Source organism: Bactrocera neohumeralis, chromosome 4 (assembly GCF_024586455.1).
Source record: "Bactrocera neohumeralis isolate Rockhampton chromosome 4, APGP_CSIRO_Bneo_wtdbg2-racon-allhic-juicebox.fasta_v2, whole genome shotgun sequence".
NCBI lineage: Eukaryota > Metazoa > Arthropoda > Insecta > Diptera > Tephritidae > Bactrocera > Bactrocera neohumeralis.
Genome location: NC_065921.1, coordinates 49,076,512 through 49,094,019, shown reverse-complemented (window position 1 = coordinate 49,094,019; position 17,508 = coordinate 49,076,512). Strand labels below are relative to the sequence as shown.

Below are 17,508 nucleotides of genomic sequence, written 5' to 3'. Positions count from 1 at the left end.
ATCGGATAATAACCACGCCCACGTCCCATACAAAGGTTATGTTGAAAATCACTAAAAGTCCGTTAACCGACTAACAAAAAACGTCAGAAACACTAAATTTTACGGAAGAAATAGCAGAAGGAAGCTGCACCCAGGCTTTTTTTAATAATTGAAAATGGGCGTGGCGTCGCCTACTTATGGACCAAAAACCATATCTCAGGAACTACTAATCTAATTTATTTTACAGCAAAATAAAAAAATATGTAAATGACGGATAATGCATCTCGATTATCACTTTATCATGCGAGAATATAAAATGTTCGGTGACACCCGAACTTAGCCCTTCCTTACTTGTTTTAAATCATTATGTTATAGTACTAATAGTTATAATAGGGAGATTCTCTTGCTCTTGTAAGATTGTACGATGACACAAAATGCAAAAACCCTACACCGAAATATGCAAGGCCATGAGAGCACCCATTGCAGAATCTAGTTATATAGGGGATGTTCGAGTCGCAATCACTGCTGCAATATTGCAAAGCATCATATTCGACGCTAAAATGTAGCAACTTTTGCAAATGTCAAACGTTTGAGCAACTCAAATTTGGAACAAGTAAGGAAAGGCTAAGTTCGGCTGTCACCTTACATTTTATACTCTCGCATGATAAAGTGATAATCGAGATTTAATTATCCGTCATTTACATATTTTTCAAGTCCGTATTTGTGTAAAGTTTTATTCCGCTATCATCATTGGTTCCTAATGTATGTAGATATTATACAGAGAAGGCATCAGATGGAATTCAAAATAGCGTTATATTGGAAGAAGGCGTGGTTGTAAACCAATTTCACCCATATTTCGTACATGTCATCAGGGTATTAAGAAAATATTATACACCGAATTTCGTTGAAATCGGTTGAGCAGTTCCTGAGATATGGTTTTTGGTCCATAAGTGGGCGACGCCACGCCCATTTACATTTAAAACAAAAACCTGGGTGCAGCTTTCTTCTGCCATTTCTTCCGTAAAATTTAGTGTTTCTGACGTTTTTTGTTAGTCGGTTAACGCACTTGTAGTGATTTTCAACATAACCTTTGTATGGGAGGTGGGCGTGGTTATTATCCCATTTCTTCCATTTTTGAATTGTATATGGAAATGCCTGAAGGAAACGACTCTGTAGTGTTTGGTTGACATAGCTGTAGTAGTTTCCGAGATATGTACAAAAAACTTAGTGGGGGCGAGGCCACTCCCACTTTTCGAAAAAAACTACGTGCAAATATGCCCCTTCCTAATGCAGTCCTTTGCGCCAAATTTCACTTTAATATCTTTATTTATGGCTTAGTTATGACACTTTATAAGTTTCCGTTTTTCGCCATTTTGTGGGCGTGCCAGTGAGCCGATTTTGCCCATCTTCGAACTTAACCTTTTTATGGAGCCAAGAAATACGTGTACCAAGTTTCATCATGATATCTCAGTTTTTACTCAAGTTACAGCTTGCACGGACGGACGGACAGACAGACATCCGGATTTCAACTCTACTCGTCACCCTGATCATTTTGGTATATATAACCATATATCTGACTCTTTTAGTTTTAGGACTTACAAACAACCGTTATGTGAACAAAACTATAATATTCTCCTTAGCAACTTTGTTGCGAGAGTAAAAAAATGAGGGAAGCGAAATCGCTCTTTATTTTTGTTTATAACTAATTATTATCATTATTTGTGTTTCACGAGACATCCGAAAATGTGATAAATATATATCTGGAGGATATATGCGCTTTTTACGCAAAAAACTTTGTTTCCTTGCTTTTTGTATTAAGGAAGCAAACTACACTCACTATCCACCAAGATTTCCACTGTTAAATTTATTAAAAATTAATTTTTAAGACTTCTTAAACTTCAATTCTTCAATGCACCTGCATGCCGCGCAAAATATTTGCAAAATATTTCTTTGAGTATCAGCTGAGTATCTGCAAAAAAACATCAGGGTTGCAATATTGCCGCAGTTATTTGCTTGCTCGAACATCCCTATACTTGTTTAAACAGCTAATTTGGTCAAAATATTGTGAATGATATTGTGCATGACAATTTTGAATTGACGCACATTCATTCTTTACAAAAAACTATAACAAATCCTTATAATTTAAGCAGAAATTACCTTCCCCAACAGTGTAACGGCGAAATATGTCTTTATGTTAAATGACAGCTGGCACAGGGTTGCAATACTTTTTGAACGTGTCATTGCAGGAAAATAGACATATTTCACATCCATCGAAATAATTTCCTGCGTGGGTTTGTTGTTGTTCCGTTGCACCAAGTGGAAAATTCTGCAATTCGTTCTTGCAACCGTGCCAAGGGTTTTGCAAGAGCATGAGAATACCCCTAATGTGTATTGCGCTCTTGTATTACTACTACTAATAGATAATCTTCATTCGAAATTATGCGGTACAGTGTTGTCCATAGACAGTAACCGAAAAAAGTAACGCAAAAATTCATGTGATTTTGTTGGGTGACTGTAAATTAAGATTGAGTGAGTTTAACATCATAGGCATGTCAAAGGAACTTGTAGGTTCATTCGCGATTTTGCCCTTGCGTGGCGTGGTTTTTTTTAAGGGCCGTTAAGATTTTCCAAAGTACAATTTGATCAAACGCAATAAAAGCGAGTTTTATGCCAATTTACTGTTTGTATGAAACATGGATACAACATTGCAAACAAACACAACTCCAATCGATAATCACTTTAATGTACTGTGAATCGCTTTCAAAAAAGCCGAACAATATGTCGAAAAGGGTGTAGTCAGCGTAATTAGATCAATTGGACGACGAGTTAAATAGGCCATATTTCAAATAGTAACCAAAGCACATCCTCGGTACATATTAACTCTTAGGCGTTTAGTGAGCTAATATACATAAGTAGTTTATCTTGATTCACTTTGTAGCTATGTGTTACCAAATGTGGTGTTTCAAAGAATAATGCCGGTTTCGCTCAACTTGAAATTAAAATGCCTCGACTTTAACTTTCAACGTTCATCAAGATAGGCAGTCGGAAAAACAAACTATCGACTTAACCATTCGAATATATCAATAGTCTAAAAATGGTTTCGTCCATAAAAGAAATGTTCCACTTGCTTCTCCTCAACCCAACTTTAAATGTTATAACAACTAGCACACGCGCTCCATTACTCCAATACGCCAAGGACAGAAATGCACAAAAATATTGCCTACGATAATTGGTTTAACTGGCAACCAGATTCAATTGGAAATAAGGTATATTCGACAATGATACCGGATTTCGATTGATTCGTACTAAACTTGTCCAGATAGACCCTATAATATACAAAGTTTATTTTTCTAAATGCATTACTTAGACCTCCAGAGAAGGCTTTGAATTTGTAGGGCCGCTTAGTTTGTCGGAGGACCTCAAGTAGTTACACCCGTAATAAACTAAGATAATCATTATCAATTATTGAACTTATTTCGTACTTAAGCGCTTAATATATGAGTTATATTAATAAAATTCATATAACATATCTTCCTAATAAAAAAGTACCATTGTACCGAAAAAAATAAAACGGGTTTCTAGGTCATATATACCTAATACGAAGTTTTTCAATAACAAAACTTGTATTGTTGGATTGTCATAAATGGATAAAATAGGGGTTGTCTATAGACCTAATAAAAGAATTTCACACTTTCAATTGGTTTTATATCGTATATATCCACAATAAATGTTATACATTCACATTCGTTTTATTTTACATAAAGTAGTAAAGAAACAAGAAACTTTCACAAATTAACAAAAGGTGTTTTAAATGAACACATCATATTAACTGAGTGAAAAGTAATCCAAAGTATTTTTATTTTTACACTTCAAAACTATTCAAATAAACATAAATTAGAAGCTCTATCTGTTTCTTCACTTCTGATGTTTTTTTGTTTTATTTTTTTAAGAATCGCTTTTCCACCAGAAACTTGGCTATCTAGCGATAGTTAGCAGTTAAGAAACAAACTCCTTTCTTCTTTTGTTGTGCAGAACGTTCTATTGTATATAACAAAAGGAATGAAAATATGAACTTTTTGTGGAAACATATTTTTAATAGAAAATGTTGATGAAAACTTTCAAGAACATTTTCGAAACAAAAGTTTGTAGCATATTTAGGTTTTTCCTCAGCACCTCTGTGGCTACAATGTAAGCGCACGAAAAAAATATATATTTTATCACGTCGGAAGTATAATATTCACAACAATTATATACTTGTAGATAAATACCTTTGATTTTTGATAAATAGTCTATAAATTCAGGGGATGATTTTACTACTTGTACAATCTTTTGTGAGTAATACTCCATCAAATCTTGCCAAAGTTATTAAATAATTATCTATATAATATATAGCACCACAAACTGAGAAAAAATACAATATTTTTACGATGAAAATTTTTGGTAAAATTTACAACATTTGATAACACAGCTCTAAAAAACAAAAAACAAATTTGCCCTAGATATGTTAGCTTCTTCTTCTTTATTGCAGCGTAGCCGCTGTCTTTTAATTCGCTAAACTATGTCAATGTCGTCATGTATGTATCTCATACAGCTCATTGTTCCATCGAATGCGATATTCGCCGTGGCCAACGCGCAAAGGACCATAAATCTTTCGCAGAACTTTTCTCTCGAAAACTCGCAACGTCGACTCATCAGTTGTTGTCATCGTCCAGGCCTCTGCACCATATAGCAGGACGGGAGTTATGAGTAACTTATAGAGTTTGGTTTTTGTTCGTCGAGAGAGGACTTTACTTCTCAATTGCCTACTCAGTCCGAAGTAGCACCTGTTGGCAAGAGTTATCCTGCGTTGATTAGCAATGTTTGATATGTTCAAAACCCAAAATTACGAATTTATTCATGAAAGTATTGAATGTGCTCTTGTTCTTAAGATTTTTGCATCTTATATTTAGATCAGTTATCGGCTTGCTAGGAATAATAATAAAATCAACCTTTTTTACTCAATGAAAACCTCGCTTTTGTTTCAGAAGAAATTCGAGTGCTCTCAGAAATAATGATGGACTTAGTAAAAAGTACTTTTTTTTCGAAATGAACTCGATGTATTACATGATCAGGTAAAAATAATTGTCAAACCGTTGGATGTGAGAGGATATTGTTACATTTAAAATATTGAGTCAATATTTTTTATGAACCTTAGTAAGGAAAAGTTGATTCTAGGGACAAATATAAGTTAGTTAAAAAAGAAACGTATCAAGGTTGATGCGATGGTCATATGGTGACATATTACTGCTAGTTCTTAAAAAGAGGTTGTCAACTGAAAAATTTTGAAAGAAATGTTCATAAAAGGAGTTTTAGTGAAATATAACATACATATGTTTTTGACAATTTGCTTTCAGTTTACTTTTACGTATCAAAGCCACAATACCAGATATGAACTTGCGATGAATGTTTAATGCTTTCCTTGAGTTTTCGCATTATAAGTCTGAGTATGTATGTATGTGTAAAAAATTTAAGATATGTTAATTGTGTTGTCAGCTGTGCTTTGCTCTACAACTTGATGCACACAATGGCCGACTTCAAAAACTTACTACACGTACGTACAATATTTACAGAAGTACATCGTTACTATGTAACGTCAAATAACATTGCAAAATAATTCGCTGTATAATTTGACGTTAAGTTTACTTTCGCATTAAGCTGTTTCGCCTTTGCGAGCGCATAAAGACAAAAAATAATCAAATTAAAATCAATTATTAACAAATACTCCGAATGCATTACAGAATTAATTATTATATTATTCATATGCATTGCAATTGACGTTTTCGAATTCAGCCAATTACACAAATTTGTTGTCAAAAGGGTTTTCCGGAGACCATCCGAATTGGCCGGAGAACGGTCCAGTCGCTCCTGAGTTATATGCGTTGTAACTAACATCTCTCTCTTTTATGTATATTATTTAGATTAAATTGTAATCCTGCGAACTCCAATTTTCAAGACAGCAAGAACATTTGTATTTTGCATGCCGGGTGTGCTTCTAGATCATGTGCTTATCGTTTAAACAGCTTTTGTCAATCTTTATATTACCACATTACCTGAATTGCTGTATTTGCTTTTATCTACAATTTGTTTCTTTTGTGTTGACCCATCTTCATTCTACACCATTTCGCCTAAGGCCTGCAAAAAATATGTTAAATCCTTCCTGTATTCGAGTATGAAATAGTTTTCGTATCCTCTGTCAGTATTTATTTAAGTAGTGGATACGAAATGTTAGTATCCAAATTTTCTTCAGAAATATAGCTTTTTACACTAGTTAAAAAAGACAAAAATGTAGGTATCTACTTCAATACCTAGCAACTGAACTCCATCTGGTTTTAAAAGGAACAAACCTGATCTATGCGTAGCTTATTGGCCTACCAGCTTAACCTAACCTTACCTAATTCATTACGGAGCAAAATGACTAATTTTATATTACAAAATAAGACATTAAAATTAAAAGTGTTACATATTTCAATTTGGCGATCTCAAATTTTCCGATTTTAATCTTACAGATGTATGCACACATAGTAAGTATATTGAAAATATGACAAATTAATTAAATTCAGCCTTTAATGTATCTTTGCGCCAAAAATGACTAAAATTAGTTCAATACATTCCGTAGCTACCATATACCTAATATATAAGAATTTCAAACTTCCTGTTGGATTATACATGTCAATACGTAAGATTCTTTAGCAAAATCGAGTGAATGAGTGAAATCAGTGTGAATGAAATGAATTACCCCAGCTTACACATACATACATAAGTACATATATGTATATATGTATATCATCATCTAACTTTGAGATTTGGTTATATCTGACAGCAGAAGCATACTGTTCCATCCAAGATGAACCAATCAAGACTGTACATCAAAAATCCAATTACAGAAAAAAGGTGTTTTTTACGTTGGGAAAATAGCAAAAAAACCCAACGACATTTATTCGTTCAATCTCAGATGAATACTAAAATACATTTTATACTTTTATAATGACCATACCTCGGACATTGGACATCAATTCAGCAAAATCGTAACACTTATAATTTCGTATATGTATATACATATACTAGCTGACCCGGCAAACGTTTTAAATTCTAGTGTAGACAAAAAGTAACTTACTTATTATAAGTGTGTAAGTATGTGGTATATGCGTAAAATAGGCATGGAGCGCTATGAACGATAATTGAATATAAAATAACAAACGTCAAACAATATTATTTTTAAGTTATAGTAAATTTCTTAAAATTACATATCACATATTAATTACAACAGTAACACTAACAAACATGTAATGCTATAGCGTGAACAACATTTTTTGTTAGCCCATCTTTAGCGAGCACAAACAAACTGTATGGTTTACCCGCTCGATAGCATGCTACGTACAATTGCCCGTGTGAAAAACACGATGTCCTCAAATTTAAGCCACAAATGGACATCGTTTGGCCTTGGGATTTTTTGCTTGTCATTGCAAATGCTAATCTAATCAGAAACAGAATTCGTTTGAATTGAATTGGCACATCTGTAGGTATGATAGGAATTCGTGGTATTACTAAGTTTTCACCTTTGAACTTGCCATTAAAATGCTGGCTTCGATAACGTTTTTCATCAATTTTCGAATGGCTAATCGCGTACCGTTGCACAGCCGTGGCGGGTTTAAATTACGAAGCAAGATAATTGGAGATCCAACCTTCAATTGTAAATTATGCGGTGGCATGCCTGGCAAATCCAGTTAGTTCAAAGCTTCGCTGACATCGCAAACTGTATCAATAGATTTGTATGATACCAAGTTGCCTGGCAACAATTGTTGTATCTTCAAATTTAAAATGTCAATGTCTACATTTTTTGCTGCTAAAATAGCTTTTTCTGCAAGCCACTCATGATTTATGTACTGTGTGTGTACATCGAGAACTATTTGTTCAATGAGAGTATCTTGCGAATCAGCGATTGTGCAGAAATCGGCCGGTAATTTTACGTTACGCCACAATGGAGATGATTTTAAGCCAGCGTTGATCTCATCAGCGTATGTTGAACGTCGAATGGCGGGAAGAGTTTGTCTGAAATCACCTGAAAACAGCAACAGAGTGCCGCCAAATAGTTTGTCGTTGTTTTTAATATCTTTCAATGTCCTGTTCAACGCCTGAATTGAATGTTTGTGTGCCATAGTCATCCCAGATGATAATTTTACACTGTTTCAGCACGCTGGCCATGGACGATTGTTTTTTAATGTTACACACTGATCGTATTTCAGCAATAACTAGTGAAATAAGGAATGTTTTGCCAGTTCCACCCGGTGCATCCAAAAAGAAGGACCCACCTTGTTCTGCTGAAACTGAAATACGAAACGGCGTGATTGTCGTTGTTCTAAACGAATAACTTCATTACGCTCAGCTCTTGTATCTTCTGATTGTTCTTGACGCAATTGCTGCATGCTCACACGTGCATCAGCATTTTGTTTCGGGATTTGTTCCTCGGTTCTTTGGGATCTTTTATCTCTCATACTGCTACCTACTTGTATTACGGTTCAAATCAGCCCCTTTGCGTTTTCTTGGCATTGCTCACTGTACAAAACAAATATATGTAAATAGAATTAATGAAATTACTTAATGATGGAAAACGATATAGTTATAATTACGGCCAGGATTAAAGGGAAAATATTAGTTTTATGAAAAAAATTCGTGAAAAAAATTTTAAATAGTTATAAAAAATTTAAATCTATATACATACATATATAAAAGAAAGTTGTGTTAGTTACACCACTTATAACTCAAGAACGGCTAACCCGATTCGGCTGAAAATTGGTGGGAAGTTAGCTTAGAACCAGGGTAGGATACCTTTTATCTCTTTATGTCAAAGTTTAATACAACTCATAAATACAAAAATTATATGTGACCTGGTCTACGAAAAGGGAGCTAACGTGCGAAAACTAGTTTTCTGGGAAAAGCTGTTAAAAATAATCCTCAGTTTCTCGTTATCTCATTAATTGTTCTCCTTTACATACTCAAGGACTGATTACTTAGCCAGTTATCATCCATTGCACTGTGTATTTGGTTGCAGCTCCTTTCTACTATTACAAATAATTAGAAATTGTATTATTTTTTAAGAAGAATCTGTATAAAATTGTAGGCATATATTCAAATTATTCCTACAAACATGAATTTTGAACAAATGCTTATGATTTGAAACATAAATTTTGCATTTATGAGTTGTATTAAATTTTGATATAAAGAGATAAAATTTATCATATGTCCTGGTTCTAAGCACTTCCCCACCAATTTTCAGCCAAATCGGTTTAGCCGTTCTTCAGTTAAAAATGGTGCAACTAACAACAACTTTCTTTTATATATATAGAAATGAGGTTTTTTTTATTGGTTTTATTATTGCTTTTTTTTTTTTTTTTGAAGAAATGAAATATTAAAATTTTGAGAAAATGCTTATTATTTGAAATATAATTTTTGTATTTATGAGTTGTATTAAATTTTGACATAAAGAGATAAAAGGTATCCTATGTCCTTACCCTGGTTCTAAGCTACCTCCCCACCAATTTTCAGCCAAAACCAACTAACAACAACTTCCTTTTATATATATAGAATAATAGCACAAGTATACACGGTTTGGATCTGGGCAACCAAAAGTGGTTTCTATGACAATTGATGACACTGAATCCGAATCTTCATTTCGTTTTTTAAGATTGATTCTAGTTTTTGAAATAATCAAGAATTTAATTTTTTATGATTTTTGTCAAATAATATTCATTTTATTAACTTAAAAGTAACATATCAGAAATGAAGATTGGTGGAACTTTGCCTTTTGTGTTGTTAAGTATCTGTTTCACGTATTAGAGTCCAACAGTAGTCGCTCATCATGCCTTCATCCCAAAATCCTTGGTATCTTCTTTCAATGTTGGCTAGATCTTGGTGTAGCCGCTCTCCTTGTTCGTCGCTCGTATCACTCAAGTTTTCGGGAAAAAAATCGAGATGGGAATGCAGAAAATGGATCTTTAGAGATATTCTAGCTCCAATCTTTCGATATTATTGATTACCAAGAAAGTGGTGAACGATATTTTGAAAAGATGTCCATTCGGCTGCTTCATCGGGCGATAAACATTTTGGAAATTTATATAATAATGTAATGTAATATTTTGTATGACAATTTAGGAAATAACTTAACTAAATACTGAAAAGCCGGTCCTCACGGTTTAATGCTTTGACGAAGTTCTTTATAATGCCTAGTTTAATGTGAAGAGGTGGCAGGAAAATGTCTTGTGGATTTACAAGTGGTTCAGCGGAGACGTTTTGCTATCCAGGCTCATATTGAGTACGACTTTGCCATTCTTTTCTGACATAATGATGTTCAGTTGCGCGGCTATCCCACAAGCATAAAAAGCAACAAAATTTGGTGAATCCAGATTGCATCCCAGTTAAGATACCAATTACCTGTTGAAATAATATAAAAAATAAGTGTTTCGATTTAGATCGCCACATATTTTCCATTTATGATCATTGTATTTAATGAAGCACAGGATCTTCCGCATTGTTTCGTAGCATTCTGGCAATGAATCATTAGCAGTACGTGGAACTGGCTTGGATACTGATGATACATAAGGATATTCATATTTTGCTAATTTTTTTGCATTTATGCCCTTAATTTAAATCAAACAAAAGTAGCAATCATCTACATGGTTTTTAGGTTCTCTCCAGAGCGCTGGCATTGAAAAGGAAAATTACTCACGTTCTCTCAATGACCACTTATACAGCTTTGTTTTGCATGCGTTACAAATAAATTTCGGTATCTATGACTTATGAGTGTCTGCTACTCTGAAACCAAAGTAGTGCAGATAGGCATCTTTGAGCGCATTTGTTATTATTTTGCCACTTTTTTTAATCATATAACTACCACAAACGTAACAAAATCATTGTGAATCAACTTTGCAACACTGTCTCTGCATTTTTATTTGCTCTAATCACTTATTTTATTTTACTGCTACAGTTGAAATGACTTATCAAGCAGTGCCTGTAAGATTGGGAGAATTTTCCTCAATCGGTATTTAATTACTGTGCTTGCAAACTGTGCTTGTAACAGCACAATGGTGCTATCATGCGAGAACTCGGAAACTAGAATCAATCTTAAAAAACTAAATGCATATTCGAATTCAGCATATCAAATATAGTTAAGAATCGTTCTTATCTGCTCAGATCCAAAAGTTGACCTGAATTTGTAAACTTGTGTAGTTAATATGAAAGTTACACTGAGATAAAAATATGATAATTGTAAACATTACTACTATTCTTGATACGTAAACAATAATGATGGCCGAAAACTGTGTAGGGAGTGAGAGAAGTCTTGGTGATAAAAAGTAAAGCTTAAGGTTGTATGTATTTTTTAATGGCACATTATAAAAAAAATAAAATCAAAAAATATTATCCAAAAATTAAAAAAAAAAAAAATTTAAGAGTGATCAACACTTATCGTTTTGGGGTATGGCAAATAGATAGTGAAATTTGGTAAAAATCGGTAAAGCTGTTTCGGAGGAATACGGTAACTAACACTGTGAAATAGAAATTTTATATATTACATTGTTACAATTAATTATTTATCAATATTTATTTTGTCGCCTTCAAAGTAATCTTCACACTAATGCCAAAGATTTTTCCAGTCCTCGAAAGTTCTTTTTAATGACATTCAACTTCTTCAGCGAATTTTGTTTTATCTTTTCATTCGACTGAAAACGGGTTCCATTCCGATGATTGTTGACTTGTTTGTATGTAAAACTCATAAGTACATGTCTCATGGACAGTTATTATTCTCGCCATGAATGTGGGCTCTGAGTTCGCACGATAAAGCATGTCCAAAGAGACTTGTTTTACGGTACTCTTTTAGAAAAACTTCAGCTTTATCGGGACGAGTCGAGCAAAACGCTTTTCATACCCAACATATCCACCAAAATCATTCGAACGGACTCGCGACATATGTACATATGTACATATGTACATATGTCGAGCTCTCTTGCCATCTCTCTAACCCTTGCCTGACGATTTCAAGCATCATATCCTTTACTTTCACTTCACTCTCGATCGTCTTTTAAGGCTTTTTACCACTCGTAAACGTGTGTTTTTGAATCACCAAAAGCGTTTTCCAACATTCTCAACGATTCCTCTCACGAAATTTGGCCAGAAATACAATATTTGAGATAAATCTTTTGTTTGATATTTCTATCCATAGTACAAATCGCAGCACACTACTGAGATGTACCGACTTAAGCAGCTCATATTTGGCATAGTAACTAAAGCAGTGGTACCAACATAGCAAAATACATTTTTTTTTTTTGGAATATCATTTCCCGGGGACCCAAAATAGTAATTTCGATTAACATTTTGCCGATTATATTGATCAATAAGTGTAATATTTTAGTGAAATTAAATCGATAGCAGATGTCAATTAAGTCATGTAAAAAAACAATAATATACATATTTGTGACATATGTATGTATATGTAAATATTTTTTAATTCATAGGATTTAAACGTATGTACACATATAGGCTCATGCTTACAACAATAGACATCTATCTGTTGTATATACATACATATAGAAACGTAAACAAACATCTGCATAGATATGCGTTGCATGTGGGAAACAACTGAACATTGACACTTTACGTGACCTGGAAATTAAGTTCCTAAAACGCTGGGCTTCTTTATGTCTTGACGTCATCTCCCTCCACGATTTCTCAGTTGACTTTCAGACAACGACGCTTTTGGCACGTCTTTACCAAATTACAATTTCAAACGCCTGAGAAAACAATGACAAAAATACCAAAAACATAAAAAATATATAAAAAGGAAAGTGTGGCTAAATCAAGTGATTGATTACTTGTAAATGAAAGCAAACAAAATGCATGAAAATGAAATGACGAAGAAGAAGCTGCATAGTATAGACTTTCATATAAACATAAGTGCTGAACACATAGAGCGTGACACGACATGGCAGCATGACAGTGAACTGTAAATGGCGTCGTGAATCCTACTACATGAACAATTGTAAAAAGGCAGCGACATAACAATGGCCGGCATGTACACAAGACAACACAGTTGTCCATTTTGCATGTACACAATTTCGTTGTGACCTTTCACTTTAATGCAATTTTAATATTTTGTTCAAAGTGAAATTTTTAATGCAAAAAATAAGTAAATAGGTAAATTTATTTCTTTTAATTTATCAATTGTTATTACAATGTTATGCTTTTATTTGTAAAATAACGTCAGGTTTGTTAGAGCTTTGAATAATTTTACATTTTACATATTAGTAGCATCACTCCTCACTACTGTCAACTCTACTGTCGTTGGCAAATATAAGAATATTTCCATGTTAGCGGGAGCGACAACTGTCGGCCTGCAGTCATGTAGTCTTGCAGCTGTCTAAAAAACTGTTTCTTAAGAACGTGTGTATTTTAATATTTGACAGATGTCGCTTGCAGTCTGTCGCGCTCTATGTGTTCAGCACTATACTCATGCATGGGTGTCGATATTTCATACACGTATTTATATGTGTACATATGTGAACGTCATAATATTTAGTTTAAAATTGCATATGTATGTATATATAGCAGAAATAAGAAGGAGTATTTTTACCTTAAGTACCCCTGGTATGATTTCGTATGGGAATATTTAATGCGAATAAATTAAGTTAGTAAATTAGTATAAGAAGTTAAGCTAATATTATTAGCTTGTGTAATTGCAAATACACACTTATGCATGTATCTCATAAATTCTTTTAGGCTTTGTTTCTTAGTGCTCTTGGCTAAACGTTCTCCGTAGTTGTGGAAGGATATTTTTTAGTCTTTGACGATTTTGACTTATAACACGACTTCAGCTTCCACTGATTAACGAATAATTTTAATTAATTTACTTTTTTATGAAAATCACTCTGAATCGTTGTTTTTTTATAATTTCACAATTAATGTGATCACCATCATCATCACCACTGACCACATCAAAAATTTCTATTGTGATTTTTAGTAACAGATGCTCGTACGTATGCTATCATAAGGTTTAATTTTTCCCTTTGTAGATGCACCCTGTTCATTAGATTCGATTCAAAGTTGCATTTTTAACCAACCAAGATTACCATGCATTAAGTAAACTTCTGATTTCGAAAAGACTTACACACCTGCAATGTTTGCTCGCTAAGAAATAATTATCTTGAATATGATTCAATCAATTTTAGCATTAGCATAATCTTTACTGCTTTATATTTGGTCCAAAAAAAATACTACAACAGGAAATAAATTTACACGAAAATGATACAAAAAATTAATTCAGTACCTATTTATTGAAATGCATTTTTATAATATTTTCGAAGATCTGACTTTGGTCGCTTATAGCATCTGTCATATCAGCCTGACAGTAAAATATTACACCCCATTGAAATAAAAGGAAAATATACATTATCTGCATAATTTTACTTTTTGGTAACTTAAACGCTATTACTAATAATGATGTTTCAAATAAGCTCAATTTCGAACAACATAAATTTCGAATCAGTGTTTTTTCGGAGGGTCACACTGAAACGATCCCTTAATTTATACAAAAGCCTTATAATCACTTCGCAAAATCTGTCGTAAAATGGGCTAATACTTAATTAAAAAGCAAACAATACCGATTCTATGGAATAACTTTTCAAATATGTTTACTTAATATTAAGTAATTTGTGTAGCAGTGTCAATATGTCTTTATCCTTATTTTATCGTCGCATCTAATTTTTTATTAAATTGATTCTTACAAGTTTTTTGGAACAAGTAAAGTTAGCTCGTATGAAAATAAAGACTTTTATTTCGTTTTAACGTAACTGGGTTATTCTGAAAAAACTTTTGTTTTTTGTCATGATTTCATTAGTGAATACATTAAAAAATGACAGACGGAGAAACTCTTTTACTTACAGTTTTAAGAAATTTTAAGTTGATAAAGTAAAACATCTACACACATCTGGAACAAATGTTTTGTGAAGCCATTCTTCAAATAAAGCCAAGGTCATCCAATCACTTTTATTTCCTTTGTAGACAACAGGCTAATCCCTAAAATTTTTAAGTTAGCGTGAATATAATGATTTCACAATAACCTTTAATTTTACTCTAATTTTATTCTTTACTGATTTTATGTCCCGGAGCCGAGGTTTCTCGTTTCTCTGTTTTTGAAATTTGTGACTGCTAGCACGAAAGCCACCTGGCTTTTCCTGTATTTTTGCATGGAAAAATTTGGTCATTACTTTGAGCATATCAGTCGTGATAGGTAAGATCTCTGCTCGTTGTTTTGCAAACCATTTCGTGAGTGTTTTTTTCCATTTTTGGAAGTTCTGATGGCTTAAACATTTTCCCCTTTCCAGGACCAGATTCAGGATGCGACCACTGTACTCGAATCATTTTGTTTTAAATGTTAGAAGATGTGACAATTCAAAACAAAGTATAGTAGAATTATAAAAAACTGGTTCATAACGACGTAACGACGCAGTCCTATATAGGTAAAATGAAAAGGTTTTAAAGTAAAAGTGGAGATAAGCAGAAATTGTTAACACTACCGAAGTAATCGCCGCTGTGCTATATTTTCGGTGCCCTACTTAGCATTATTTTAGCCATTCATTTTGTACAAGTAATATAAATATGGCTGCATCACCTATACTTGGCACACTAAACAAAGGACTAATGCATTTGCATTCATTTCTCTTATCTTCTTTATTTGTAGTACAATTACCTAATGGAGTTTGATTATCTACCTAAGTCGGACATCGAGACGGGAGCGCTGACGACCGAAGAGCAGCTGAAGGATGCCATACGGAAACTACAGGTATGCATGCAGCTCTGCTTAGCCACAACTACCGCACATAAGATAAGCATTGTTCTCAATACGTACTTAAATATTGATTGTAACATTATAGCGCTTTGGCAACATTCCGGCCACCGGTGAAATAGATGAAAGCACACAAAAACTGATACACCGGCCTCGATGTGGTGTGGGCGACAGCACTCGAACAGCCAATTTCTCGCCAGATAATCTACAATACGGACATCATCGTATGAAGCGCTACGTACTGCAGGGACCCAAATGGGATAAGACGGATTTAACATGGAGGTGAGTGCGATTTATTTTATTTTATGCCAACGAATGTTGTCCAGAGCTGAGGTATATTTATACAAACATAATCTTGAGTCCTATATGAAAATATACGCCTAAAAGTATACTGCAAATATATTAAGTAAGCGTGTCTAGCGAGTTGAGTGTTTAATGGAATGTGACAGGGTGAGCGTGCAATTAAAATATGCAGCAAATTGCAATTAATGCCCTCCCTTTTCAATTTCTCGCCATTTTACGTCCACAGTGCTTCTGAAGGATACTTAATAACTTTCTTTCCATTATAAAATTGATTTACCCTTAATAACGTTGTTTCTGCTTTCTTAGCTGAAAGCTTGTTTATATGTCTATTCGCATCCTCCTTTTAAGCCTGCACATTCATACATATTATTCCTGCATAATTTTATAACTTTTTTGTATAGTTATTTGTTTTTTTTTTGTTGCTTAAGCTTGCAGTAACTGCTTTATTAATTGTAGTTCCGTTTTCTTTAGTGGCAAGTATCTTCGACTTTGGCGCTTTGGTCACGCATTTCGCTTCCCTATGCGCTGGCGCCACAGAAACACACAGAATGCCCGGCCACTGCAGCCTTTATTCATCTTTCAATTAATTCAAATGTCAAACTGAGCGTGTCATGTTAAGCTTTATTTTTATTACACAAATTTCTGAATATCTCAAAATTTATTTGCAAGAGACTTCCGACAGTTGCCCGTGCAGAGACATTAGCAGTGTGTCGTCTAGTTTTGCTTGCAATGTTTTGTGCGGGATTGCAAATACTTAAGCAACAACAAGTGTGCTTTTATGCAAAATTTCAGTGGAAATGTGTTTGTCCGACCACCTCCCCCTTACGCCGTCCCTTAAGTAACTCAAGCAAGGAAAAGTTTCAAGTTGCCTCGATTACTGTTTCTTGTAGCATTCCAAAATCGTTCTGAACTTGACTTCAGTTCTTATTATTTTATTATAATTTTTTGTTAAGAATTTCAAACTTTGTTCTATGTAAGAAAACACTTGCTGGTCTCTGTACGCTCTTATTCAAAATTTATATTCAGTGGAAATATTTTAAAGAAGCTTTAGCGGCGTGCTAACATTAGAGTTGCAATAGATACGCAACGTTGCTACAACGGATTTTTTATTAATTTGGCAGTCAGATTTTATAATTCTTTCACATATTGATGTCACTTGAAACTGTAAGTATGTAAGTAGTTTTCTTCCACTCCTAATGATCGTCAAAAATAGATATTTCCACACTAAATGGCATGTTAAAAGTTGTTGCTGGTCTTGCCAAGAGTTTCTAATTCTTAGACTGTCGAAGGAGCTATTCAGCGTACCTCGTATATGTATATTCAAGACGCGCACTCATCACAGATTTTAAGTTCAT

General features: G+C 33.8%; 1 protein-coding gene and 1 long non-coding RNA gene across 2 annotated transcripts in view; one reads left to right on the top strand and one right to left on the bottom strand.

Moving 5' to 3' along the window:
- Positions 1 to 17,508, top strand: part of LOC126754526 (matrix metalloproteinase-2) — a 380,711-nt gene that overhangs the window by 73,142 nt on the left and 290,061 nt on the right. Inside the window, exons 2-3 of the mRNA XM_050466600.1 lie at positions 15,746 to 15,847; positions 15,939 to 16,132. Of these exons, the coding sequence (XP_050322557.1) occupies positions 15,746 to 15,847; positions 15,939 to 16,132 (296 nt within the window). The remainder of the gene's footprint in view (positions 1 to 15,745; positions 15,848 to 15,938; positions 16,133 to 17,508) is intronic.
- LOC126754707 (uncharacterized) lies at positions 6,952 to 13,988 on the bottom strand. Its single transcript, XR_007666386.1, has 3 exons — positions 13,640 to 13,988; positions 12,595 to 12,800; positions 6,952 to 8,571 (listed from the first exon to the last, which is right to left on the bottom strand). It is a non-coding gene; the product is annotated as an uncharacterized LOC126754707 (long non-coding RNA).